At 38.7% G+C, this 26,675-nt stretch overlaps 3 protein-coding genes and 1 long non-coding RNA gene across 7 annotated transcripts in view; 3 read left to right on the top strand and 1 right to left on the bottom strand.

Moving 5' to 3' along the window:
• The first annotated feature begins 1,553 nt into the window (after positions 1-1,553).
• LOC106953934 (zinc finger protein 36, C3H1 type-like 1) lies at positions 1,554-7,172 on the top strand. Of its 2 annotated transcripts, XM_015043074.1 has the most exons (3): positions 1,554-2,606; positions 4,245-4,285; positions 5,591-7,172. In XM_015043074.1, the coding sequence occupies exon 3, from the start codon at positions 5,651-5,653 to the stop codon at positions 6,830-6,832; it is 1,182 nt and encodes a 393-aa protein (XP_014898560.1). In that variant the 5' UTR covers positions 1,554-2,606; positions 4,245-4,285; positions 5,591-5,650; the 3' UTR covers positions 6,833-7,172. The 2 variants fall into 2 exon arrangements, with proteins under 2 accessions (XP_014898560.1, XP_014898559.1); XM_015043073.1 differs by lacking the exon at positions 4,245-4,285.
• Positions 7,173-14,541: 7,369 nt separating this feature from the next.
• Positions 14,542-18,621, bottom strand: trappc6bl (trafficking protein particle complex subunit 6B, like). Its single transcript, XM_015043072.1, has 7 exons — positions 18,422-18,621; positions 18,059-18,155; positions 17,651-17,718; positions 17,436-17,553; positions 16,900-16,983; positions 16,651-16,744; positions 14,542-15,752 (listed from the first exon to the last, which is right to left on the bottom strand). Exons 2-7 carry the CDS (start codon positions 18,152-18,154, stop codon positions 15,721-15,723), a joined length of 492 nt encoding a protein of 163 aa, XP_014898558.1. The 5' UTR covers position 18,155; positions 18,422-18,621; the 3' UTR covers positions 14,542-15,720.
• LOC106953933 (uncharacterized) overlaps positions 18,593-26,675 on the top strand; it is a 19,488-nt gene continuing 11,405 nt past the window's right edge. Inside the window, exon 1 of the long non-coding RNA XR_001426274.1 lies at positions 18,593-18,683. This is a non-coding gene — a long non-coding RNA (uncharacterized LOC106953933). The remainder of the gene's footprint in view (positions 18,684-26,675) is intronic.
• On the top strand, positions 18,745-21,120 carry bloc1s3 (biogenesis of lysosomal organelles complex-1, subunit 3). 3 transcript variants are annotated; one of them, XM_015043071.1, is made up of 5 exons: positions 18,745-18,825; positions 18,966-19,084; positions 19,161-19,347; positions 19,967-20,067; positions 20,914-21,120. In XM_015043071.1, exons 2-5 carry the CDS (start codon positions 18,968-18,970, stop codon positions 21,094-21,096), a joined length of 588 nt encoding a protein of 195 aa, XP_014898557.1. In that variant the 5' UTR covers positions 18,745-18,825; positions 18,966-18,967; the 3' UTR covers positions 21,097-21,120. The 3 variants fall into 3 exon arrangements, with proteins under 3 accessions (XP_014898557.1, XP_014898554.1, XP_014898555.1); XM_015043068.1 differs by having other exon boundaries at positions 18,748-18,825; positions 19,964-20,067; XM_015043069.1 differs by lacking the exon at positions 18,745-18,825 and having other exon boundaries at positions 18,832-19,084; positions 19,964-20,067.

Below are 26,675 nucleotides of genomic sequence, written 5' to 3'. Positions count from 1 at the left end.
AGGCATTTGCTAAAATCAAAAAAACGTTTATATTATTCCCCATGTATGTATACTCAGCATCACATCTTGGCAGAAAAAAAACAAAAATGTGAACATTTTTGCAAACTTATTAAAAAAGAAAAACTGAAATATCACATGGTCACAAGTATTTTGACCATGCCACATACATTTTACACCAGGGGTCAGAAACAACCCAAGTAATTCACATATACAAATAAATTAAAGCAAATTAGTCCACAAGTGAAGTGTTGGGTATACTAAGATATCCTTCAATTTGTGACACTCTTTCCATTTCAAGAGGAAATCAGAGCAGAAATATGGCTGACCACATCCTTTAGGGTATGTAGATCTGACCAATAGGACGCACACTCATCTCTGGGACGGTTTAACACACACTTTCAGACATTAACAAACACAAGTATGCCCACAGATATGCACACAAAGACACACACACACTTAATGGGGACCAGTTGGCTGGGGTAAAACAAAGCTTTTTGGATGGCTTTGTTCTCAGCTGATCACATCTTTTCGAGGCGGCTTAGAGGTCTGAGTTGAAGTATTAGAGACGTTTTTAGTAGAAAGAACATTTAAAGACACAGCAGAACACTTTTCAAATGTTGCATTTATTTTTCTTTGGCACTTTTAATGTGCTAGCCAAAAAAAAATTAGAATAGCCTCATACTTTGAAATGTTGTCACAATCATAACATTGTTTATTTAATTGTAAAGTGAGTTCCCATTTTCTTCCATGATGCCTATGCTCCTTAGTGTGAATTATTGCAAACTAAAATGAGCATGCTCCTGTAAATTCCCAGTAATGCCAGAGATCTGATAGTTTCCCTCCTAGTGAACCTGTCTGGATGTGTCTGTTCTGCCTTTGTAAAAACAAGCCGTCTCGCCTCCGATGGTAGTGAGATTAGGTTTTCTGTGGCTTCTAGTTAGCCGCAGGGCTAACTAGAAGTCCTGTGGTGTTTTTCAAGACTGGATTGCAGGTCTATAGCCAGTGGAAGCTCCCAGCTACAGTGATGTCAAATTTTAACCTGCGATAATATATAACTTCCTTTGCCGGCGTTCCGAGACAGAAAATCAAACTCACGTCTGTGTGTGAAAGTGTGACTTATATTTTCATGGCTCAGCTCAGCTGCAGTGGAAATTTTCACACATCTGCCTTTGCCTTTGAAATCAAAGACGTTGCTTCCTTTCATCTGTCTCAGATTGTTAGGCTGTCTCCAGAGGCAGTCGTTCCTAACCATATGTCCAGGTGTCTTCTTATCTGCCTGTTTTCTTCTGGTGTGAGACTACACACTTCTACATTTCTTCAGTCTATTTAATGTAGCTCTTTGTTTTCAGGTTTGTTGGTGTGGCAATGCTGATATATGCATGGGACACCCTCTTCGAGAGAGAAAACTCAAAAATATACACTCATATAGTAGCTTATCTCAAAATCAATGAAAAAAAATACATATATACAGTAATATTTTTTGTTTTGGGGCGAAAGTGGCTCAGGAGGTAGGGACTGTGGCTACAATGTAGCTTAACACCATCAGGGTGTGAATGTGGGAATGTATAGGATAATTAACTACAGACTTGATAAAGCACTATAAAATACAGGCCACCATTGTTTTGACAACACTATGCTAACTCAATTATAGGAAGAACTACTAACTTGATAGTCGATGACACTCAAGAAAGACGGTAAGCTACAAATGATCATTAATAAAGAAAAATCTGGTTGTTTATGAATATTAATTGAAAGTTGGGTGGAAGGAAAAAGTGTGGCAGAAAAGGAACACTAGTAAAAGGGGAACTTGGGAGCCCTTTCTGTGATTTTGAAGCAAGAGCCCATCTGAGATATTCACAAATCAAACTTGTATTCACCACACCGAAATGTGTGTAGCACATCTGACTGCAACTTCTTCATTCACTGTGCTAAACACACTTGTGAACTGGGATAATGAGGAAAAAAAAGATATGTTTTGCTTTTTTTGTTTTTTTAGATTAAATAAAATGTTGCATCTGGAAATTCAGAGACGATTTGAGTCATGTTCAATGCTGCTGTTAGTCCACTGCGTGTTGTGGCACTTTCTGCTTATGGTGTCTAAACTAATAACTACAGTTTCAACGTGTTTGATTGGACAGCAAAATGGGCTCAGAGAATCTACGGAGTTCTGTGAAGTCCAAGGGGACATGCCAAATCTAACAATACATATGAGCTGAAAATTCCTATTAAATCAACCTGGGTTTCCTCAATACCTCAACAGCCTCCTTCATATGAACTATATCACTCTGGAAAAAATAAAGAAATACATATTTTTGTCCAATGAGTTGTTCTTCTTGAATCAAAGCAGATCGCTGATTTGGTGTCCTGCATACTTTCAGACTCCAGTGGGAGGAGCCAAACGGCGCTGTTAGGTTTTAAATCCACACGTGGTCTCCGTCTCAGGGCTTGTTTAGCAGCAACGACGCACTGCTGAAAACTTCGGACGAAACTCATGCCAGCGCACTGCACACGCCCGCTGCAGCAGGGGTAAACTGGACCACACAGAGGCGAGAATGCCATCTCACCCTCTCAACCAGTTTTCCGAACTGGAAGACATAATGAGCAAGGTAAACGAAACAGGGGGCGGAAACGCGCAAAAGAAAAGTTGAGCGGAGGACAAGTTGGTTAGCTAAAACTCCGGAGGGTGCTAACATTATTAGCTTTTTAGCTGCTCCACGAACTCTACAAATAGTTTACTTAGTTGTGTCTTTGCGTTTTCTTGCCTTGCGTTACAGAAAGGTTGTTTTCAGGGTCGAGGGCCGGTTTTAGTCCTGTTGTTGACTGTTTTGTCTGCTAACTAGAAGCTAAATAGTCTGAGCGTTGTGGCGCCTGTTCAGCAGCCTCTTCATAACAGCGGCCTATCATCAAACTGAGCGACATTCTTACAACTTTTCATGCTTAATATAGCGCTCAAGCTATTCCCCGCCTTTTCAGACTGAATCTGAAGTAAAGTGGCCGCCGACTTAAAGAAGTAACTGCCAAAAAAAAAAAAAAAAAAAAAGTTTATTCAAAACGGCAAAGTCAAACTGAGTTGTAACTTAGGATTTTTTCTCTTCGTATTGGGCTGCAGTCACTGAGCGCCTGTTCATATTTCTGCTTTGCTTATACTGTAGCTCGTTTTAGCTTCATACCCAAGTTTCTGTGTTTCTTTAAGCTTATGTCCAGAACAGCAGCAAATACCTATGGTGATAAAAACTACTCTGAAAATGTTTGTTTTTCCTTTGACTTTACAAACCATCCATTACATTCGACTTTGGCTTGTGTTTATAACGTTTGTTGTTTATTAAGAAAACAACTTGGTTTTCCTGTGCACATTTCTTTTAGCTGAGGTGACTGTGATCAGCTTTTATAAAATTTTATTCTGATTTAAATGGCATAGTTTAAAAAAAATTATTTGTTGTCCTTTAACCACCCAGTCGCTGGTCAGGATGGAGCATCCACAAATCACCCAGATCCAGATATAAGCTAATTTATTGGTGCATCTCTGCCAAATGCACAATGTAAAACAAGAATATTTCTTTCTTTCTCAATTTCTGACCCCCTTTCGTACTGAAGTGGGGCAGTTATTAGTGTTTCCTTTATAGCAACTGGCACTAATAATCTGGTGAAGTTTTGGCTTCAACTCTGACTTGAGCTAGAGGAAAGAACTGGAGCTGGAGGTAGGCTCATGGAGTAAAGCAACCAAAGTGTTTTGATCACCATGTTTGAAATTCTATCTAAGCACAGCCTCAATTAAGACAAAATGCGGTAAAAACACTAAACCTAACAAGGGGGAAAATTTGGATCATCTCAGGCGCAGCATCAGCCCTCTGATCCTGCAGGAGATCAATTTCATTTTTAAGCTGCATCGAGCGGCACTTGGAGTGATTTTTCTCCAGGAAGGCCATTTGTAACTCCGTTCTTCCACATCGTTTGTCTTTTAATATCCTCAGATGTTAATAAATTTAGCTTCAGATACTGTTAAACTTTAAATGTAGTGATCACAACTGGTCACCTTTGGGTTCAGGACACCATTAACAGGTTAAGATACTCGATAAGAAGGACGAATGTGGATGCGTAACCATCCTCTCTCTCTCTGCACAGCATAACACAGACAAAGCACAGATGTAGTGTCATGCATACAGAGTGACTGCTTTGTTGAAGGAAACCTTATTGGAGATCTGGAAGTGGAGCCTTTTCAGCTGACACCCATGTATTGTTTACAGATGTTCTCCACCTCCTCTGAAGGAGAGAAATCCATAGACGGGTAGGAAGAGAGCTCCTTGCTCCGAGGCCTGTTGGCTGTAGGTTATTGATCACAAGGTTTCAGGGGATTTAACACTAGTTGTTAATTCAGCTGCACAGGGATGGGTGCCTTGCTGCCAGAAGCTGTCGGACTGTTGGCTGTGGTGCATTTCCTACATCTACACAGCTACAGCAGCACTTCTCTGCTCACTTCCTCACTTTCTTTACCAAGTCAACCAAGACAGGCTATTGGTTAATACTTAAAAAGTGCTTTATAACACTTTTTTGGTGTTATTTTTCTAGATGCTATACTGACTTGCCTCCAACTGCCATGGAGTAGTAGCTAAATAACTTTAAATAAAAAAAATCCAAAAGGTTTGCAAATATTTACTTTATAGAAATATTAATTAAAGCAACGTAAAACTCTTCTAATTCACAGCGCTGAACTGGTTTCTGAATAAAAGTGTTTACCCTCTAAATGTCAAATCAGTACAGCAACATGTTCACCAAGTTTTTATATTGAACTAAAGGTGCATATTGAGAAATCTCTGGTTTTAGTATTTCATTTTTAAAAAAATCACTCGATTTTACAGTTCAAATATTCACCCATATTCATTTTAGCCCATTTTTGGCTTGCAGTTAATAATAAAAAGTCAAAATTTGGCAAAATGTTTGGCAAAATTAGAAAATGCATTGCCTTGGCTGTTGAGTGCTAGATGCAATGAAAAGCTGAGTGTTAGCAAAAGGCTGGATGCCTGTATGTAACCAACAAAATATAACATTTTGTCTATGACTTAATAAGCTAATGCACACATCGGTCAACCATTCAATACTCTTCATTTTGGTTAGCAGATGTAGCCAGCTGGTCAGGTCAAATGCATATTAAGAAAATACAGTAACATTTCTGCTGTTGATGTACAATGTAGAAAGAAAAACCTTCAGATTTGTATGTTTTTCACCTGCTGATTCTTGTTAAAATCAGGAAATGTACCAACTCTGATCTGTGGCTGAATGAATTGTGCACATCAAGGATGCTTTGCTGTTGAAACACAACAACAGGTCGAAACCCTACGTAATGATTTCGAAAGGCACTGAGTGCAGCTGTAAATGTAAGGAACTGATTTTTAAGTTTAGGTCTGCTTCTTCTGTGTGAAATCATTTTGGGTGAAGGTAAACAAAAACAAAATTGTAAGGATTTGTAGCCCAGATCATTCAGACTGCCTCAAATCAGAAAACTTGATCTTAAACGGCGTCAAAGTAGGGGTAATGTTGTGGTTAAACATTTTAACACGTTTTCTTCCTCTTTTTTTTTTTTTTTTTTTTACAGCATTTTCTCAGTCTTGACCTTGGAGAGCAGAACAGACTGCCCCCCTCTGTGAACCTGGCCATGACTTCTCCGGGTTACGCCAGCGATCTGTGCAGAAGTTCCTCGTTCTCTCTGTCCAGCCTCCCCGCTGACTCGTCAGACGGCCTGTTTCTGGCCTCCAGCCAATGGGGGCAGCCGTCGGAAAGCCCGTCGCCCTCCCAGCTTGCTGCTAACTCCAACCAGTGGGGAAAGTTTGGTTTTCTCTCCCAACGCTCTGTCAGCCTGGTGGAGACGAGGAGCATGCCGGCGGCAAGCCTAGACTGGCCCAGCACTGAACTGAAGACGTCCCAAAGCGACATGAGCCCCACCGCCTTGCAAGCCGCCGCCGCCTCTTCGTCATCCAGCTCCTCCTCGCGCTACAAAACCGAACTTTGCAGATCTTTCACAGAGAACGGCCTGTGCAAGTACGGCGGGAAGTGCCAGTTCGCCCACGGCCCGGAAGAGCTACGCGATCTAAACAGACATCCAAAGTACAAGACGGAGCCTTGTCGCACCTTCCACACCATCGGCTTCTGCCCTTACGGGATCCGCTGTCACTTTATCCACAACAGCGAGGAGGAGAAGAAACCCACCTTTTCCCGCTCGTCCTCGTCGTTCTCCTCCACCCTTAGCGTTTCTCACCAGCCAGCAGGCTCCTCCTCTTCCTTGTCCTTGCGCTCTCACCGGCCGCCTCTGGTCAGGCAGAGTTTTAGCTTCGCCGGCTTTCCTTCCGCTCCTCAGCATGTCCTCCAGTCGGTCCTGACCGGCCACACGCCTCCCCCTGCCGCCGCCACCACCGCCTCGTTTACATGCGGCTCATCGGGCTCCCCTGCTTCCTGTGCCGACATCACCGACCTCCTCTCCAGCGCCTTCCTGGAGATGGACTCTGCCTTCGAAGTGTCCGGTGTCCAGCAGTGCCAGCCCTCGGCGGGCCATGTTGCCCAAACCGACCTGCGCTCCACCTTCCTGCCTTCCCCCGACTCAGGCTACTCCCCCAGTGGACTGTCGCCCACCAGCTCACCCTCCCTCCGACAGAGCCCCAGCAGCACCGACCATCACCTGGGGTCGCTTGGCGCCCGCTCTCTGTCTTATACCTCCCTGTCAGATCAGGATCAGGACGGCGGCAGCTCCACCAGCTCCCTCAGCAGCTCTGAGTCATGCGGGGGGAGCAACGACAGCAACGGGAAGCGCTTGGCGGTGTTCAGCCAGCTCTCTGTCCCATAGGATTGCTGCTGGCTTCTGGCTAATAGCAGCAGAGGTCTTTGAAATGAAATGTTCTCACCTTTAACCTCAGTATATTTTCGCCTGACTGACACATAAGACGTTCTTTACAAACTGTGGCATTAAAGGAGATGAGGACTTGATGGCAGACTCAAAACACTTTATAGAGATTTCCCTGTGTAGATTTATGTGGCTAAATTATTACCCCAACATGCACAAGCCACACTGATGCGTAAACTAAAGCATACATATCACCGCAGTAGTTTTACATCAACAAATGGGCTTTTATTCTTTACCTAAATAGTTTATATGTGCCATGAAGACAAACAGCCAAACAAAAAAACCAAATCAGTGTGATACGATTGATTTGCTCAACCGCACAATCATTCACTTGTCTAAATGTTTCATGAATGGTTTGCAGTATGTGACAAAGCCAAAGAGGACATGTTTTTGCAGCTCAGACTTCCTAATTACGGTCGAACAAACGGTGGCCAATGTTCAGGAGTTTGCTCCAATAACTGTACACAGTATTGTTTATAAGCTTGTGAAATAGTTTTGTGTGTTTTTTTTTTCTTTGTAAATGTGCAGTCTGAGGTTATGTTTAGATTATTGGCCTTAAACCTATAAGTCAGAGGGTTGTCTGTTTTCTTTGTTGTTTTTTTTTTTCTTTTAAACGATGTGCCTGTAATGTTTTTATCGGGTCCTGTTACGTTGTTGAGCCAAGATTCTGATTTGTTTGGAGAGATGGAAATGGAGTCTCATCCTTTTTTTTCTTGGAAGCATTAATTCAAACTGTCTTGGTATGTGTTGCCAGCTTGTGGGCGCTAGTTGCATGCCTAACCAGCAAGTCTAAGCTACAGTTTGAAGCATAAACGAGATGCCTGCGATTGGCATTTGGCTTTAACATATTTAAATCGAATCCTTCTTAACGGCTCTCTTCAAACACCCCCATTTTAGGTGCTAATGGTGTTTTTTTTTTTTTTTTTTTTTTTTTGAATTGATCTTTGACACAGACATTGCTATTAGTGAGTCTTTGTTTTTATTTTTATTTTTTTCTTTCTTGCTCTCGTCCACGGGTGCACCGTTACACCTTCATCAAATGTTTTAGTGATTCTCGTCTTGTTGCATCTCTCCATCATCCAGTGTTAATCCTTGCTGTTACGGCTTCATACTGTTCTCCTGATAAGATCCACTTGAAATGTGTCCGTTGCCTTACTGAATTAGATCCGGCATACTGTAGAGGTTTAGAGTACGTATGCTTAGTGTTCTAGAAACATTACTCGGCTGTATTTTTTATTTTTTTTTTTGTTTTTTTTTTTTGTGTGCGTGTGTGTGTTTACAGTAGTTGGTTAGACGAACAGGCGTCGTGACGTTCCTGGTCTATTTAAGAATCGCCTTTTTCGTCGACAAGTTTGAGACCTGTTTAGAGATAAAGGTGAACATCTTTAGTAAATTAATTTCTTTAATTTATTTTAACGTATTTATAGAGGACTTCTCAGTTAATGCTTGTATCGAGTTTAATATATTTGGGTTTCTTCTGCCTTTTTCTACTGAAAATAAAGTTTTTCTTTTTTTAAAAAAATAGCTTGTTTCTGTTTCTCACTTAACAGATATGCTAATGAGGCAGAACGTATTATTTCCGTTTGCTCCATCTTTTTGCGTAATCTGCATATGTTTTGACTTTGTTGCAGAACTGCATGCATCTGCAGCCATTCACACGTTTTTAGGTGCAGCAGGAAGGAAGGAAGGAAGGAAGCAGGAAATGACTTAACTGTCATATTTGGTTTTCAGTATTGACTGCATTTCTCCAGTGACCGTGAATGGTTTAGGTTCAAATATAAAGATTAAGAGCAGAATGAAAATTTGTTTTGTCTTAAATTTTAGATCTATAATTTACTTTTTTTTTTTTTTTCTTTGCACTTACCACTATTGGTCACGCTATAAAGTTGTCTGTGAGCATCAAGCACAAAATGTTTATTCATTGAACATTTCATTCTTAAATTAGAAGATTTTTCTTTTTAAATACATTTTTGCTTAAATGTGAGACCATGTTTTTACTTTTTTATACTATATCTCACTTTTAAAGGTGAGACATACAGCATGTAGTTAGTCAATATGTGGAAATCTTTTTTTGGTCCAGTTAAATCTCTTAGGTCTTTGTCTGTGGTAGCTTCACAAAATTAGAAACTCAGTTTTTTTTGTCAGGGATTTCTGCATCTTCCCCAACATTAAATCTTTTGATGCAGGTTTTCTTTGAGGCTAACGGTGTAACGTCCCTGCCTCTGCTAAAGAAAAGCATTCCCACAGCATGCTGTTGCCAACACCATGTTTCATATTGGGGATGTTTGTTTAACACCTTATCATATGTTGTATATCAATCAAAAAAAATATGTTCTTGTCATTTTTAGCTGAGCACCTTCTCCCACAGGCTTTCTGTGTTCCTTGCATGCAAAGGCAAACGCGTTATCTTGCTGGTTTTTGTCAGCATTGACTTTCTTTATTCTATCTGTACAATTCGAAGTCAAACGGAGCCAAAAAGATAAAATGTGAAAGTGAAACAAGGGTTTATTGTGAGATTCACCTCAGGTAACTCAAAAACTACAACTTGAAATGTTCAAATTGGTGGAAAAAAATAAACCAATGAATGAAAGAAGAATAGATTGGTAAACTGCTATTTGGAATGAGAAAGGGAATATTGCACACTGTTCTCGATAGTGGTATTGCACTTGTTTTGTTGCACTGCATGAGTATAAACGTGTTGTAATAAAGCAGTAAGAGTGAAAAAGCATTTTACAGTAAGTAACCAAATTAAGAAGAAGGTGACGGTAAGTTTGAGTCATTTAAACCCATGTGTTCAAACAGTTCAAATATGAAACGCATATGAAGAGTGTACAGAAATTTAACAGTGTGGTTTTGTGATGGGGGAACAAGATCCTGTTAAACCTGGTTGTTCTGCACTGCTGTGACGTTTTCCAGAGGATAGAAGTCAAAACAAACCATGTACAGTGCGAGTGAAATCTTTTATGGTCCTCCTGGTAGATCTGCTCTGGCAATAGGGGGTTCTTGAGGAGATGGGAGATAAGTCCCGATGATTTCCTATGCTGACCTCACGACTCTTGGTAGTATGTAGTGGACCTGCCACTGAACTAAGATGCTGCAGTTCAGTGTAGAAAGTTCAGCAGATGGACGGGTTTCTCTTTTCAGCCTTCTGAGGTGTCATACAATTAAATTATAAAAAGAGGTTTTCTATGTCTGCCTTGATGATTGTGTGAATTTTTACTATGTCAAAAATTCTAGAAAATGTATTTTGCAAAACAGTTAAATAATGGATATGATGGGTAGCTTCCTATTTAATATTACACTATTAGATAGATAAATCTACAGCGGAGCTGTTAACCATAACGCTAATGATTTTAATAATTTAGAAAATGTATGTGAAATAAAATGAAAATTATTTTTTCCAACTTATATGTTTTTTCTATCAACACACCAAGAAAACCAGAAAATGAGACCGCCCATACCGAATAACTTCCAGTTTAGAGAGAAGAACTGGATGTACAGTTTAGATTTACATAGATCAAGAGAAACAGATGAAACTTCACGTAGTTCCCAAGTAAGCATTAGTTTAGTAATTATAGCTGGGGAAAATTTTACAACTAAAACAAATTGCTATCATCAGCAAGAAGAACGGGAAACAAATGCACTGGATTAGACAAATCCTTTTTTTATTCAAGAAACAAGTGTTCCCAAAATGGATCTTTGTGTGATCCCAGGACTTATAAGAAATTGTTGATCAGGATAATTATAAAGCCACAGAGGAATATTTTTCCTTTAGAAGTGTAAGGTGAGAGATTCAGCAAAACTTTGTGATTTACTGTATTAAATGCCTTTTTCTTCCCCACAATGAACTGAAGCTCAATTTGGAGATTGTTTGATTAATGGCTGTCATATCAAGAATCTTTTCCAACTAAGCTGAGGATTTTTCTAGACTCTCCAGGGGCCTCAAGGCTGTTCTTTGATTAATGCATTCTTTATCCAGCCAATTAGTTTGCGTGCTTAGTTGTGCCATACTTTCATTTTCCAATGACTGCACTGCGCGTTAAGCCCGGGGATACGGTTTTACAACCTGCTTTTAACTTCTCCACAGCTTTCCCAACCTCTCTGCTGTATTCCTTGATCTTCATGATGTCGTTTGTTCATTAATGTTCTCCTGAGGTCTTCACAGAACAGCTGCTTATACTGAAGACTAATTACACACAGGTGGAATATATATCAATTAATTTACTTCTGAGTGCAATAGTTTTAAATAGGAGGATCGGATTAAAGAGCAGACACAGAGGATGAAGTAGATGTGAAACACATGAAAACCTTTCAGATTTTCACTTGTAAACATTTTGGAAACCCATGTAACACATCTGTTCCTACACACAATTATGCATTTGTCTCTGATGGTTTCTAACATAGCATAACCCAATATATAACATCTTGTGATTTTGTCATAACAGAATACAGAGAAGCTCAAGAATGTTTATTCTGGTGTTATTGCCACTTACACCGCTTTCCACTTTCTTCCTGCTCAGCTGTGTGAGGTGTGACCTAGTTTAGTCTTCTCTAGTCGAATGACTAAAACATGATTGTGGATTTTTTTAGTTTTCAGTTTTCAAATATTTTTTTGGTTAGAAAAATATAGAGGCTATCTCTATGTATGAATAAAGATAGCATCTCCCATGTTTGGCACAAAATGTATACAGGTGCCTATCATTCAGATAAAGTAAGAGAATGGTCTTCTTAAAGATCCTCATTACTGACTCACAAGAAGTCTTTATTTTTTTTTCCTCATACATGCACTCACTCAAGCTCTATTATCTAGTCTCTACAGCAGCAGATGGGTTGGCCTTCCTGGGAGTGATTGGTTAGCTGTGCAGGGTTTAGAGGCATGTGTGTGCTTGTATGGGTATGTGGCATTGTTTCCTAGAGACATTATCCCACACTCCTGCGCTGCGGGACAGAGGAAAGGCAGGCAGATGGCTGCATTCAGGTCCACCACAGGTCAACATATGGGCCATGGAGACAAAGTTTGTGTTTGTGTGTCTGTGAGCCTGAGCATCCCGCCATGCATGAGTGGAAGAAGTTGAATGAAATAAGAAAGGGGGAGGAAGATGAAAACTGGTGAGAAAAGAGTTGTGGGAGAGTTTGAGAGGAAGAAACTTTGTGTCTTCCCATGAGATAATGCAAATTAAGCCCAGCAATATGGGTGCATGAGGACTTGTTACTATTAGCTCAGAGCGAGACTCATTTTCATTTCCCGAACTCAAACAGCTGTCACATCTGGAGAGGTTTTCTTCAGTGTTGTTCCAGCCAATCCCAACTAATATGATTAAAGGAAATCAGGTGTGGGGAAAAAATAAAAAAATAAAAAAAGCAAACAAAAAACAAGGTAGGTGCACAAAAGCATGATAATCTGTTGCTAACTTATTACCATCTTGCTGCCATTAAAATTTTTGGAGCTCAGTCATTTCAATGTTCTTGGACTTTGTTTTAGTTAAAAATTGCAAAAAATATTTAAATGAATAAATAAATAAATAAACTGTAGTAATCTGGTTGCATAAATGTACCCACCCATAAAGTAATGCTTAGCATTCACACTTCTGTGGTAGGAAGATGTCAGCATCAAACATTTCCCTACTTTGCCTTGGAAAGTTCCCTAAATCTTCCAGATTGTGAAGACAACTTAATGTTTTCTTCTGTTGATTTTTACGAAGGTTTGGTTCACTGTGCAATAAAAAATCGGTCTTCATTTTTCAGCTTTCTAGCAGTCACCTGGACAATTGGTTTTCTTTTTTTTTTTGTCAAAGCTTAATTGTGTCTCGATCTGGTAATGATTTCACAGACTTTGACAGAACCCCAGTTCCTCCTGAAGGAAAGTAATCATGATACCGTCACCAGCATGGTTCACTGTGGGTAGGCCGTGCTTTTGGCAACGTTCACAGTTTTGACTGTCGACGGTGGTGACAGCCGTAGCAGTTTATCCTAATCGGAGTGTTAACCGAAATTCCCACAAGGTTTTGGGAGACTTTAGCAAGATCTGGATGTTTTGTTTGAAATGCAAGACTGTACTCTAAAGTCCAGCTATAGGGGGAGTATTGGAGATTGCTGACTTCTACTTTTTTTGTATCACTATTGATTGATGGCAGACAATAAAAGTCTGATTGCTGAACATGATTTAAATAGGTGATTTAGCAAAGTAGCAGTTAACACACTCAAGAAAACGCTAAACTTTTAAAGAGAGATACACGCTCCTTGTTGTCAGAAATAAACAGGTAAATGAGTAATTTTTTAGTCTGGACAGCATATTTCTTTGTACTTGTCTGGTGAACGTTAGTTACAGAAACATGAACGGTTCTGAGCGCAGCTCTTGAGCCCCCTACGTTCAGGCCTCCCTCTGTTCAGGCTCCTTTCTGAGACACAGGGGAGGGGAGCAAAGACGTGTGGAAAAGGAGACAAAATGTCCCTGCTGAACTGTAACTATTGTCCCTCAGTTTCACAGGAAGAATCAGTCTCCATATAACCCAACTTCTCAGCAGAGGAATTTGTTTGCAGGTGAAAGGAAACACTCCCTGAAGACCACGATTACACCTTTGTCACCTTTTTCTGTTTCCTTCTCCTAACTCTCTGCTTCCAAGAACCTCCAATGAAAGTCTCTTTTCTTCCTTTCTTCTCCCTACAGCCTCCTTCCAGGCTCTCCATTTTCTTCATCTATTTTTCTTTTTTGCCCACTCTCCTAATCTCCTCCTCCTCCACCAACTTTCTAAAACTCTACCCCCTCTCAGTCTTTCTCTAATCCCTCCTCCTGATTATTTCCCTCCTCTCAAGAGAGGATTTGGGCTGTTTAATGGGTTGCAACAAACAGAAAAAGACTGAGCTTAGCTGCATAGGAATACAGACGACTAACTGAGATTCCTGGCCTGTTTTTTTACCTCCTCCTCTGGACTCCTATGGTTGAATAAAAGTTTCATAAGGGTTACATTGCACTGTGCAGATTTACAAGTGAAAAATAACTATGGTATATTCAGCAATTTTCCTTAACTTCTCTTGAAAACTTAAAGTAGCTCAAGCACACTTGTTTTTGAGACGGGAACAAAACAGAGCTATAAGAGAAATTAGAGAGAGGTAGTCAAGTAATAAAATCTTTATCATCCACACGTACAATTAAAAAAATACAAATCGAGTGAAGCAAGGCTTAAAATATTCTCAATTCAATAGATCTTTAAAAACCCTGAATCATTCACTGCTCATCTTACAGAACATAAACCTATCAAGCAAAACTATTATTTTATGAGTTGTAACAATAAAGAATACATTATTCTTCACTGAAACTGGGAATTTTTAAGTAGGTGTCCCACATGTGTCTTTCTCCCTAAACCAAATCTCCTTTGAGGAATGTTTATGTTGCTGATGGAAAACCTGACAAGAGCACAACTGGTATTACTCTCCTTTAGTTGAAAAAACAACAACACTGTTGTCTTTAGCAAGCATATGATAAAAAAAATAGAATACAAGTATTTGTGTAAAGTGAAACTGAGAAGTGAATAAATAACGCCTCAAACGTATAAAGATTGTGTCATGTGTCTCCATCTGGTGGCTTAAAGAGGCTACTGCTTTCAAAAGATTTCTGAATCGAGTTTCTCTACCAAACATGACAACACTTTCCATGGAGTGTAGCATTGTTTATTACATCACAGTTTTATGTAATAAAAGTCATATGGTCTTCTTGTTTGAAGACCATATGACTGAACAGAGAACAAACATATTGTTACTGAACATAACGCAGTTCAAGAAAGAATTTTAACAAACATGATTTACAGCCGACTGAGAAAAGATATATACACGTGAAATCAGGTCGGTATTCTAAATCTAGTGTTTGGTAGAAATAGGTCAATCATCTTAGAAGATCAGTGTCACCCACAAACAAGATCTGATTCTAATTATACATTTTTAATGCACGCTTGACTTGGGAACACAAGATCTGCGTAACCCAATTCCATTTAAAACCCTGCGCCAGCAACAAGAATCCAAATTATTACCAATTGACTGCAGAGAGGCAAAAATGACAGAAGGCAGCTCAAAACACCAGACCTTAATGCAGTTCTGCCATCTGGTTTTTTTCATACCTGTTCTGTTCACAAACTTTACGATCACTGGCCGCATACACCACCAGCATCCGACATTTAGCTAACAGTTCGAAGCTGATAGCTAAATGACTTTCGAAGCTTCATTCGAATGTCATTCGATGTCCTAAACTTGCATCAGGTTTACATTAACTTTGACAATCAGGGAACAAAATATAGGATGAATTTCCATTTCTAATTGTAGAATTGGCTTTATTTTTGTGTTTTTTTTTTCTTTTACTACTCTTTACATTTAATATTTAGGTCCAGCAGTTTTGTTCCCAAGCGAGGCTCCCCCAGTTAGTTGATTAAAGCAACCTTTTACAAATCATGAATGTTTTAGACAGATTTAGTCAGAAGTTTGCTTTGGATAAATGGTTCTAACATTTAGCTGATCAGTCAGTGCCAGCCTCTCTCAAAAATACTTTACACAAGAACTCATAGCTTTTTATATTACACGGTTTAAATGGACAAGCATTTCAAAAATTAAAACAGAGGAGAAAAAAAAAACGCACAAAACCAAAAGTGAACTAAAGAGCCTCCAAGGTGGGCTGTTGAAGTCCAAACAGTGGTTTGGAGGATCTGAGTTGACCCATCCATCACCCACTTGACCCATTTGTGATCATATATTCAAATGTCCGTTATGATCAGTGGAAATGCAGGTACAACCCTCCCAACACGTTGGCACCATTTATGTGTACCGGGGTAACAAAGGCAACTGGGTCACAGCTTCTGGATGACCACCTGAAACTTACCTGGGAGAACAAGAGGCAAAAAAAAAAAGGGAACCATTATTATAACCTACACAAAAGTAAAGTAACAAAATTGGACAGCACAGTTAATGAGATGTTCTGGGCTTAAGGATCAGTCATTTATCCTGTAGCAGTAGTTATTTCTTTATTCAATGAGACACACACTCAAACTCTAGTGGTCTCATTGAACACTCTTGTGTTTATCCTGGTTATGTAGGTTGCAAATTCTGAGTCTTATCAGTCCGGCCTGTTAAAGTAGCTACTTTAACAGCAACTTAAAAGTCTCCATTGAGACTTTTTAGGGGACAATGGCTGTTGTTCCAAAATGCACTAGTTGATTTTAGTAAACCATCAGACATGGTTGATCTTAAGGTTTCACTGAACAGGATGCACATTCTGGCTATTAGGACTGTACTATAAATATCAAATATGTTGCAATATTCATATCACAAAGTACTGTTTGGACTGCAGTAATAGTTTTCAAGTGTTATGAAACTGTGTTTTCACACTAAGGTAATCACACTGCTGCTGTTAAAGTCTTTCAGCAGCAGAGTCTCACACTGGACATTAATGACGTCCAAAATGCTGAAGGTCACAGACTGATGGAAGCACAAATGAGAAGGAGAGAAAAGAGGAAAATGGGGATATGGCAACTGATATTTTCATCATAATATTTACCAATACTATCACTAGTGCACAATTTTCTAACATTGTGAAGCCCTTGCAGACAAAAAACATACTTATAATATTCACAAAAAGAGATAAAATCAGTTCAAGTTCTATTCAAGTCATCTGTTAAAAAAAAAAAAAAAAATACCTTTTTTTTTTTGTTCAAATTGCAGTTAGAGCAAAAAACCATAGTCCTGCACATAGGAATAGAAGTCATGTATTGGACACTTACATGACGGCATGATGGAGACCTCAGCTGTCACCACACTCTCCAGCCCGAGGTTAGACAGAGCTCCTCTCACCACACCGCAAGAAAAAGCAAGATACTGGGAAAAAGGATGGATCGATCAGCTACAGCTTAGCTAAAACAAACTGACTTTCTAAGCTGCGTGTCATAATCATTTTATCTACTTTTTTATGCTAGATTTAAAATTAACAGCAGTGCACATCTATTTGAGTGCACTAGGTGACAATTGTGTACCTTGGGGGCCTGATCCAGATACTGTTTCCCACTGGAAAACTGAGTCAGTAAAGAAAACTTGTTGTCCTGTAGAACATAAGTCCCCTGTGGTGCAAAATACATGGTTAGACTGTGCTACATTTTATTCCGGACATTTGCTAATGCTCTTCTGAAACACCCACATTTTTAGAATTGTTACCATTTCCCTTAGTAGTTTTTTTAAAACCTCTTTTAAAAGAAGAACTTTACAGGCTTTTGGTTTTAGTTCAAATGCTGTTTGTCATTTATAGGAACCTTGGACAGAATTGGAGGCTTTGCCTTAAAGTTGTGTCTATTTTCCAATCTTAGTACAGAATATTATGTCTGCCGAAAATACATGAAAATACATACGTCTAATTAAGTCAGAATGTCATCAAAAATTTAGGCATTAATTTCTGTAAGTTAATATTACAAAGCAGTGTCTTGTTTGACACTGTCTTCAGCACAATAAATCAAATGAAATTTAATCACTGTGAACCAGATTCTCTGTGAACCAGATTTTTTCAACAATATTTTACCTGATGGTTTGTTCGGAGGTTATCCACTTGTCTCCTAAACACCTTAGTCCAGAAGTCTTTGCAAATAAACTTCATAATATCCAGCTCATCCTTAAAGCTGGGGGTGTCCCGTGTCAGTCTGCAAGCAAACATCAAATCATATACATATTAGAAGGGAGATCAGTGGTCGGATATGCATCCACTGTTAAACATCCCTGGTTATGAACATCACCTACCTCTCAATGAGACCTTGTCCCACCCTGAAACCCATCGCTTCTAAGAGAGAAATACATGCCGCTCTGTCCTTGGGTGCAATAATATATAGACATACAAGGGGATTGGTTAAAAAAAATGCAACAAATTATCTTGTAACGTAGTATTGTAAATGCTAAACTTGTGCTACATAGAATTAAGAGAGGAGAGAGAACACAGACTAAGCAATTACCGACTAAGAATTAGTATCCAACATGCCCAAAAGTCATTTAAGTATCATATTTTTTTGTATTTTGCTAACTTTGCAGCTTTGACTTTTATCTAACAGTTTTTATTTTCGTATATATTAATGGATCGGGGAAATGCAGTTGCTTACAAGCTTTTTTTTATGTCAGAAAAACAATTTGATTCAAGTTTATAAATGAACAGACCTTGTTGTCCAGCTCTCCTTTTCTCGACTGCTGCTCGTTGAAAATGTGCGAAACAATCTCCATATGGAGAAACTCAAACAAGGAGTCGTCTGCCATTCTGTAAAAAGACTCAAAATGAACATAAAACTCTATGAAAGGAAGGGACATTAAGAAAATCAGCTGTAAACATTAAAATCCTGTTCCTCTCTTTAGCATTAGCTAGCTAGATTTGATTAGCAGCCGGTGATTAAATATTTCTAAGCATAACAGAATGGGCTATACGAAAACGGAGTAGAGGAAAAAAAAAACAATAGAAGGATCACTTATAGAAATTAACCACCAAAAATATCGCATTAGATTCAAGTTTTCACTACATTAGCTTACTTGTCAAACCTCCCGTACTCTGCTAGCCTACTTCTGCTTCTCAGGTTGCACTCGATATATCCACCAGGACACCCCGTAAAAAGTATGCAGGCGAAGTTAAAGGTACTTTAATTAATTTATATGGATTATCAACAGGAGAAGAACCCTGTTTGTGCTACTAAAGACAAGGTAAGTAATGAAAATAATCTAGTGATTGAACAGCCTCCCTGATACCAGATAAACAGCAGGTTCACATCTAGATTTAGCTTCCGAGTACGCCGGCGTAATGCACAAACCTCTGTAACATACCAGGGAACCAATCAAAATACAAAGCGTATTTTTCATGCGCTTCCTGGATCCGATTTGATTGGATCTTAGAAAGCAAGCTACTTCCTCGCTCATGTGATTTGTTTTCGACAGAAAAGGTTGGACATTTTCTGCATTTGATTCCGCTCATACATCCATTGTATAATGCAAGCGCCGATTCTTTATATTTACAATGTAGTGACAATTTCAAACTGAGTGCTTTCGCTGCCCATCCAATGTTGTTTTGTTGCGTTTCCAGCCATGTCCAGCAGCAAATACCCGATAGTGGTGCAGGGGGAAGCGTCTGAAACGGACTCCGATGATGAAGTCTACATCACTTCTCTGACTTCTCACCAAACTACCGCAGGAGGAGCCAAGGTTAGCTAATAGAAATACAAATAAACTTTGAGCATTTGAGCTCTGTTTTTCTTAATGCGTTTTTGGATGCTGTCAGGTTCCTGGGGAAGCCTCGGAGACGGACAGTGAAGATGATCCGCAGCAGGCGGTCAGATCCTCTGTAATGGCTCAGGAGAGTGCTCAGATACTCAAGAGAGAGCTGCCCCCTCTTATTGTGGTCAGAGACAATCCCAATGTGCAGTCCATAGTAGAAGACAGGCCGAGCCCTTCACACAAGCCTTATGGTGAGGACACATGTTTGCACAGAGGTAACAACATAAAATCACCAACCTAATCCCTGTTTTGGTACTGGTTGAATGTGAACAGTGTTATGAAAACCTGCCATTGTGAAATAATGTATTGATGTTAAGCTTTGTGCATCTCTGTGCTTCATCTGATGTTTTAAACACCATTTTCATCCTGAAAGAAGGTAATTTTGAGTCTTTTTCCCCTCAATAACATCGATATTGCTATGAGTGGTGTTATTGTTAGAATAACCTAGCAGTTCTTTTAGCATGGTGCTTTCAGTAATGGGAATTTCCAGTTAATCTCAGATTAGGGTCACTCAAATTTAAAATTGTCCAATTCAGGTCACCAATGAAATTCTCAGGGCATCTCCAACTCCAGCATTTGAAATGCCTGACTACATTTGTAATAGTCATATTTCATAGAACTTTATTTCTGACAAATAACAGTGAAACTAAAGATCCATTACTGGCTTTACATATTTTTATGTTTTCAACCTAACCATATCACACAAACTTAGAAGGACATTATCCACTAAAGTTTCTTGTTTGGTTGTTTTTATCTATTTAGGTAGCTGTCAAGTCTGAGTCCGTGCTCTGTTTATAATTCTGTTAGCAGGAGATACCCTTCTGCAGCAGAAGCTGCAGGAGTCCAACAGCCGGCTGTATACGGATGTGGGGCAGAGGGTCCGACAGGTTTACGGCAGTGCCAGTAAGGAGGTATGCTGTGTTTCAACTTGAACCAATAATTTGTCAATGCATGACTTAATAGTTATCTAAAGTCTTTCTTCTCTACTGCATCTCTTCTGGCATGATCTGTCATCTAATTTACATGAAACAATTCCACACAAAAGTCAAAATTATTCATACCCCTGGCAGTTTCAGATGTACAATATATTTTATTTAGCTTGTTCTTGATAGGAAATGTGACGGGCATCTCTCAAAAGATAAGAAAGCAAAATAAGATGAATATGTATAAGAAAAATAAATAAATGTTCACTTTACATGTAAAAATTGCATATCAAAAAGTATCACTGCAATAATTATTGGAAAAATCTATTTTGGCATTATAACATTCAAATCATTCTTATATTTGCTGACCAGCTTTTTCTGCTTCCAACAGTATTTTAATGAATGTTCTTTAGTGATGAACTCTTAACAGTCTTTGAGGTTGGAAGGCCTCTTTGCCATCACCCTAATCTTTAGCTGAGATCAGATTCAAGTCGGTACCCAAACTGGGCCACTCCAAAAACATGAATATTTCTTTCAATTAGAAAAATCATGCTGGTCAAAATAAAAGATTACTTCTAACGAAATTCTCCCAGAGATAGGAACTATTTTGTGTTTAATAAAGTAAAAGTTCTGACATGCAAATGCAGACATGCACGTTAGAGCTGACAGAATTTCTTTGTGCAATCTGTTGCATGCACTTAAATGGTGGGCAGTAAAATATTGTGTAATTATGTGGCTACCAGGTCCAACCAGGTTTGATCTCTACTGGAATCAAATCCATACAGTAAGACGCATCTTCTCGGTTTATTGGTTAACTTTGTGTTTGTAAATTAGGTCCTCAGTGTGACATCTCAGCTGAATTCGTCCCAGAGCGCCATCATCAACGCTTCCCACAGTATCAGATTAATCCTGGACGATCTGAAGGCCGTGTCCGAGAAGATCGACATTATCACCAGCTGCCAAATACTGCCTGATATTAACATCAACCCTGGTTATTTAACTTCACCTACACCCTAATAAATGCTTTGCAACGGACTGAAATTATGACATATCTTTAAATAGCATCATACACACATGTACATTTAGTAATTTCAGAGTAAGACACAAAGATGAACAGTATGTTGTTTTACTTAAGTGGATGCAAATTTTCCCTACATATAAAAGTAAAAAGTGTTTGTAAGTTGCCTTTTGTTGTATTTAATTGACAGTGACTGTATGTAGCTTTCTGTTAATAGAAATTTAACCGAATATGTTTTTTTTTTCTTCCTTTAAAGAAAAAAGAAATATCTACTTTTTTAAAGAATAAATTGTATATTTAAAACCTGAATGATTATAAATAAAATGTTAGTCTCTGATTTCCATGGATGCTGTCTAGGTTTTCGATTTCTTTTTGTTTGTGGGTTGAATGTATCATATATTGTTTTTCAGAAGGGACTTCTAGGATAGATGAACATAGTTGCTTAAAAGAATATAAGCTAAAAATCAAACAAAATTGATAACATCATAATGCAAAACTTCAGTAAATGACCAAGAAACATTCACATAAGGAGACATTAAAATAAAATGATTTGCAGTTCAAATTAATAATTTTGTAGGGGAAAAAAAAGTGTGCTGTTGCAAATGCTTTTACATTATTAAATATCACCACAGTACAATGTCATGTTTATGACTTCTGAATCTTCACAATTCACTAAATACACATCAAATATATTTTAAACGGATGTTTAAATAAGACACAGTAGATTAAAATGACCAGTCACAATTACAAACATCTGCCGAACAACTTACTAATACAAGAAAATGTACTGCAAGCCATCAGTAGATCTATTTATGTAAGCATCCCCTCATACTCTTTAAACAGGGGTATAGATATACACCAACACCACCACCAGCAGGTTGAGAACGGTGCCTACAATACCCACAATGCCAAGTAAATGATCAGGGTCAACTCTGCACCTCTCCATTTTTTGGCGCAGACTCTGAGCATCAGCTGCCTGAAATAGAAAGTAGAACATAGATGCACATTTTAAATGTCTTGTAGAATTGATGGCCCCATGTAAATAGCTTAAGTCCTCCATACCCCTTTTTTTCTGAGAGTCATTTTCTTAATCTCTTCTTCAAACTGTGAAGAAGGTATTTGTTATTATTGGTAAAGAACAACTGGGTAAAAATATAAGCAGTGATGCATGATATCCACTTTAATGGATATATGATTAACTGGAATTTCCAGCTCATGAAAAATCAATTACAGCAATGTATTGGGATTTCTGGTTCGACATGGGATGGAAGTTTATTATGCACTTACACTAGTTATCCAGCAGATGGTAGTGTGTAGCGTTTCATACCGGAGACCACAGAAATGGCTCTGTACAAGTAAACCATTCACATTCACACGAACAAGAAAAAGGTTTTGATTGTAGTGACCTCTAAGAAAACTTTATCCCTCTTTCTCCTCCTCCCACATATATTTTTCTGATACAAACCATATCTTCTATTTACAGTGATCCACAGCTGATCTTTGGAGACTTTGTTACAGGAATGACACAATTTGTGCTTATGTATTTTTTTTAATTGAAAGAAAAATTTGGAAAACACAGCTTAGGTAAAATATTTAGTAATTTAGCAAAAATATGGTGATTTTCTACATACACTGAAAATCACAAAGTCTTGTGTCAGTTTTTTTTATTTTTATTTTTTTATAATTTGTTAAAGGAACAACTTTTAGATAGAGCTCACTTGCTTTAGATAGCTGTTTAGACCAAACCTCTCTGGTTGTATTTGTCGACTTTCCTCTTCTTTTCAGTCAATCTGCATTATAATCTAGGCTGTCTTATTTAGGTAGATGGGCTGTAAAATAATAAAAAAAATAAAATAAAATAAAAAAAAACTAAAGTCCCCAAAATATTTTGAAGTTTATATGCACAACAAATCTGGAACAAACTTCCAGAAAACTGCAAAAATGCCTTGTTACTGAAAGGTGCTATACAAATACAATTTTATTTATTGAAAAACGTTTACAAAACCTGGAGAACAACCAATTCAGACTACTTAAAAAAAGCACAAGAAATCCTATTACTTGGGGAAATAAAAGAATAAATAATTTAATTTAGCATTTTTCTGGCCAATTAAATTATTTGAAACCTTAGATTTTAAATAATGTACCTCAGTTCTAGTACTTTATCTGAAAACTATCCATGTTAAATGTAACATTCTGAGTTTACCTCAGTAGTGTTCCTTCGTCGTCTGTCTTCTCTCGGCACCGCTGTGGGCTCCATGTCTCTGCCTGGAAACCTTTTCAAATTGAAAGCAGTAGAAAGCAAGACTTCGGCAACTCCCAATAAAGAAAACGGTCTGATTGTTTATGCAGATTATGAAGAGCAAGAGCGAGCGCCGCTTTCGTAGCTGTTGGAGTTTAATTCTTGCGTTTTCTCTACCCCAGGCTGAAGAGGCTCACAGGTCTGTGATAAATGAGGGTTATGAAGGGATGCAGGTCGGACTTATTGTGCAGCTAACTGCACAGAGTGCCGCTCGGTGCAAAGGGACTTCTCAGCTGTCCTCCAACAGCTTTGGCATAAAGTCACATTAAAGTTGGCTCATAAGTGCCTGTGTGCATCTTGTCCAGTGGGAGTGTTGCAGAAGAGGATCAAAAGGCCTCCAGTGTCTCAGGGACTCTTCTGGATGTGTGTACATATGTTTAATTACTGCTAAAGAATGAGATGAGCCAAGATTATTTTATGTCAATAAGACTTCTTGAGTCACTACTTTGTAAAGCTACTGTCTCTATCTCTGCCAGCGTTCCATGTCTAGAGAAAGAGAAGTTAGCAGATTTTTCCTCCCGAAATAGTTTGAGTTCAGTCAGATTGGTTGGAGAGCTTTTCTGAATATTAGTTTTTCAATAAGAATCCACATAAATACAACAAGACATACAGGATTCAAAAGCAACCATCCATTTTAAAATAAAGCTTACAGGGAAATAAGCATTTCTTGCATCATGTTTTTTTTTAAATCTCCCTCAGATGTGTGTGTTAATGTGTGTGTGTAGCTATCCATCAGTCCCAGCTGTGCTGAGCGAGCATCAGGCTTTAAGGGCTTTTTAAGAGAGTAAGAAAAAAAGATCAAAAGAGCAAGTTTAAGTCAATAACAGAGAAAAATAACATACTGCAGGTTCTTGACTCAATAGATGCTAAACACGTGACTCTTATCTGAAATGTAGATTTAATTGAAACCCGCAGAGGTAAATAACAAATGCTTTTTAATCTCCGTGCAAACTAAAATCCACCTTCTAAATTCAAATCTACAAACAAATCTTTGCAGTTTTAATCTGATCAATTAAAATAAGTGCTTAAAATAACTAAATAAAGTGAAATAATTTAGTTTCTCAAATTCTACAACAGCTTATTTCAAGCAGAGAATATGCAAAAACAGAGAACTTTTTTCCCCCCTGTAAACACAGAAACATAATCGGACTGTGTTCCTCCTCAAATCTTTTCGGAGTGCCTGGACACTGAAAACAACATAATTGCTTTTTTGACTGTAAGCCATTTTTTTAATTCAGTAATCCAAAAGTTGCAGTTTAATTGCTATACAGCATGCACTTCATTCATTGCCACTGCTGGGAAAGTTGTGTGAGAAACATTAATATAAATTAATCTTTTATTAAAGTAGCATACTCTCATACTGAAAAGAAATTACTTTCACTCTCCACCAATGAGCTTTAGAGATTTGCTTTTACTTCCCTTGCAAACGCCTCACTGTGTGTTGTGTCGAGACTAATGTGGGACTTCGTCCGTCCACGTTTGCTCCAGTTTTTTAAAACTCTTTAATTATTGCTCTGACTGCAGATATGGGAAAGTTTAGGCAGTTTTCTCGCAGCCATTTCCTTACTTGTCAAGATCACGATTCCTGCACCTTGCTTGATGAGCGGCTAAGAAAAATGAGCCTCTGTGTCGCAGCATATTTACATTTCAAAGAAAAACAAAATCATAGTATTTAATGTTCACTGACTCTCTGATTAGAGTTGGGATATTCTTCACTTGTCCCCGTATTTATTGAACCTGTTTAACCACCAGGTTGCAGAGTCTGGCTACCGTTTCTTTTTTCAGATGAACACACAAACTCCTTTCCTTGTCCTTTGAGAGTGACAGAGAACAGGCAGGAACAGGCCTGGTTTCTGCTTCAATCATATCTCATCCTCATAATAACCAAGTCAGCATCACTGCTGAACATTGCATTTATGTTTTAAATCAGGCAATTGTGTTTCATTAGTCAGTTCTTTATTATTTAGATGTAAGTTAAGTGTAAACTACTCCAGCAGAAAGTTCAGTCTTCTCAAAGTTAGAAATGTGAACAAAGAAAGTGTTGGTTTGTTGCTTTAGGGCTGGCTGCACTTCCGGGGTATAAGTAGGACATAATATCTTACCGTTCATATAAAACATCTTCTCTTGTTCTGTTGACAGTGGCTTTAGGCTCACATATAAGGGATGGGGTTCATGCTTGAAATGGCAATCTAACCAAAGTCTAAAATAGTAACAGAGCAAACAATTCACCAGGGCACAGAGGAGGGACCATAAATGTTTGCGGTACGTAGCGGAGGCCAGCGCTGAGCAGACAGGGAGGAACACTAGGTTGTCAAATCAGACTGGATTATGAACTTTAGCAGGATTCAGGTCCTTTCTTAATAGCCTACTATGATGCGTAAAGGTCTGTGTGCGTTTGTGGTGCTCAGAGGGCAGCCTCCATATTAGCCAGGTCAGCGGGTCTCTCATGGGGAGCCGTGGGACACACTGTTAGTTTATATGGCTCGCTGAACATGGCTGCACACAACAAATCAGGTTTGCCAAAGCAACTGCTTGAAGCTAAGCCTCCACTTTGGGTGATAATCTTGTTTTCTGCTGTATTCGGGACAGCTTTGGTAAAACAAGGGATTAACAAACCAGAGGAGCAAGGAAGCAGGGATCAACCCGGATGAGTTAAGGGAACATTTAAAAAAAAAAAAATCAAAACAACAATGACGGATTTTTGGTGTTTGTTGACATCCCTTCTGCTTTAACCCAGCATCTCTTGCAACATATCTGTCACGTCAGTTTCTTGCTTTTAAACAGCTAAACATGTAAAATGGCCCATCATATTTTCTCTGACTGAGCAGCTGTGCAGCCTGCAGGGCTGTGCGGCGTATGTAAAGAGGTGTGGAGACCGCTCCTCTACACCTTTTTACATACACCACTGCTGCTCTATCTAATAATCTAGTTTGCTAGCACATATTCTGTGACGGACTATATTTCAAAGAAAAAAGGAGCTTTGCTTTGACAATCCAAGCGATGAAATGCCTCTGCACGGCTCCCCAGCAGAGAAAATAATCGGTTTCAGTCCTCTCTCCCTCAAGGAGACTCAAAATTCATCTCATGTTGGAAACGTTCAGCTGGTGGCCCTGGACGGTACCACCGTTATATCAAATAAAGATCAGACACACTGATATAGTTTTAATTCCAGTGTGTCCATTTTACATGGGTTAAAGTTCCTTATCAATGTGCCAGTATTATTTGTAAAAGTAAAAAAAAAAAAAAAAACTATTGTAAATGCAAAATAAAAGGCAAACT

The sequence above is a fragment of the Poecilia latipinna genome, unplaced genomic scaffold (assembly GCF_001443285.1).
Source record: "Poecilia latipinna isolate Pla-1442-1.1 unplaced genomic scaffold, P_latipinna-1.0 Scaffold614, whole genome shotgun sequence".
In the NCBI taxonomy this organism is placed as follows: Eukaryota; Metazoa; Chordata; class Actinopteri; order Cyprinodontiformes; family Poeciliidae; genus Poecilia; species Poecilia latipinna.
This window is presented reverse-complemented; position numbering and strand designations above follow the sequence as displayed.

Excerpts from the sequence above, each read along its gene's own strand:
- LOC106953934 (XM_015043073.1), top strand. The coding sequence starts at position 2,553 with ATGCCATCTCACCCTCTCAACCAGTTTTCCGAACTGGAAGACATAATG. Across the intron at positions 2,607-5,590 it reads TGGAAGACATAATGAGCAAG|CATTTTCTCAGTCTTGACCT; the intron begins GTAAACGAAACA and ends TTTTTTTTACAG.
- bloc1s3 (XM_015043068.1), top strand. The coding sequence starts at position 18,968 with ATGTCCAGCAGCAAATACCCGATAGTGGTGCAGGGGGAAGCGTCTGAA. Across the intron at positions 19,085-19,160 it reads CTACCGCAGGAGGAGCCAAG|GTTCCTGGGGAAGCCTCGGA; the intron begins GTTAGCTAATAG and ends GGATGCTGTCAG. Across the intron at positions 20,068-20,913 it reads ACGGCAGTGCCAGTAAGGAG|GTCCTCAGTGTGACATCTCA; the intron begins GTATGCTGTGTT and ends TTTGTAAATTAG.
- trappc6bl (XM_015043072.1), bottom strand. The coding sequence starts at position 18,154 with ATGGCAGACGACTCCTTGTTTGAGTTTCTCCATATGGAGATTGTTTCG. Across the intron at positions 17,719-18,058 it reads AAGGAGAGCTGGACAACAAG|GACAGAGCGGCATGTATTTC; the intron begins GTCTGTTCATTT and ends ATTGCACCCAAG. Across the intron at positions 16,745-16,899 it reads ATCTGGATCAGGCCCCCAAG|TATCTTGCTTTTTCTTGCGG; the intron begins GTACACAATTGT and ends CCTTTTTCCCAG.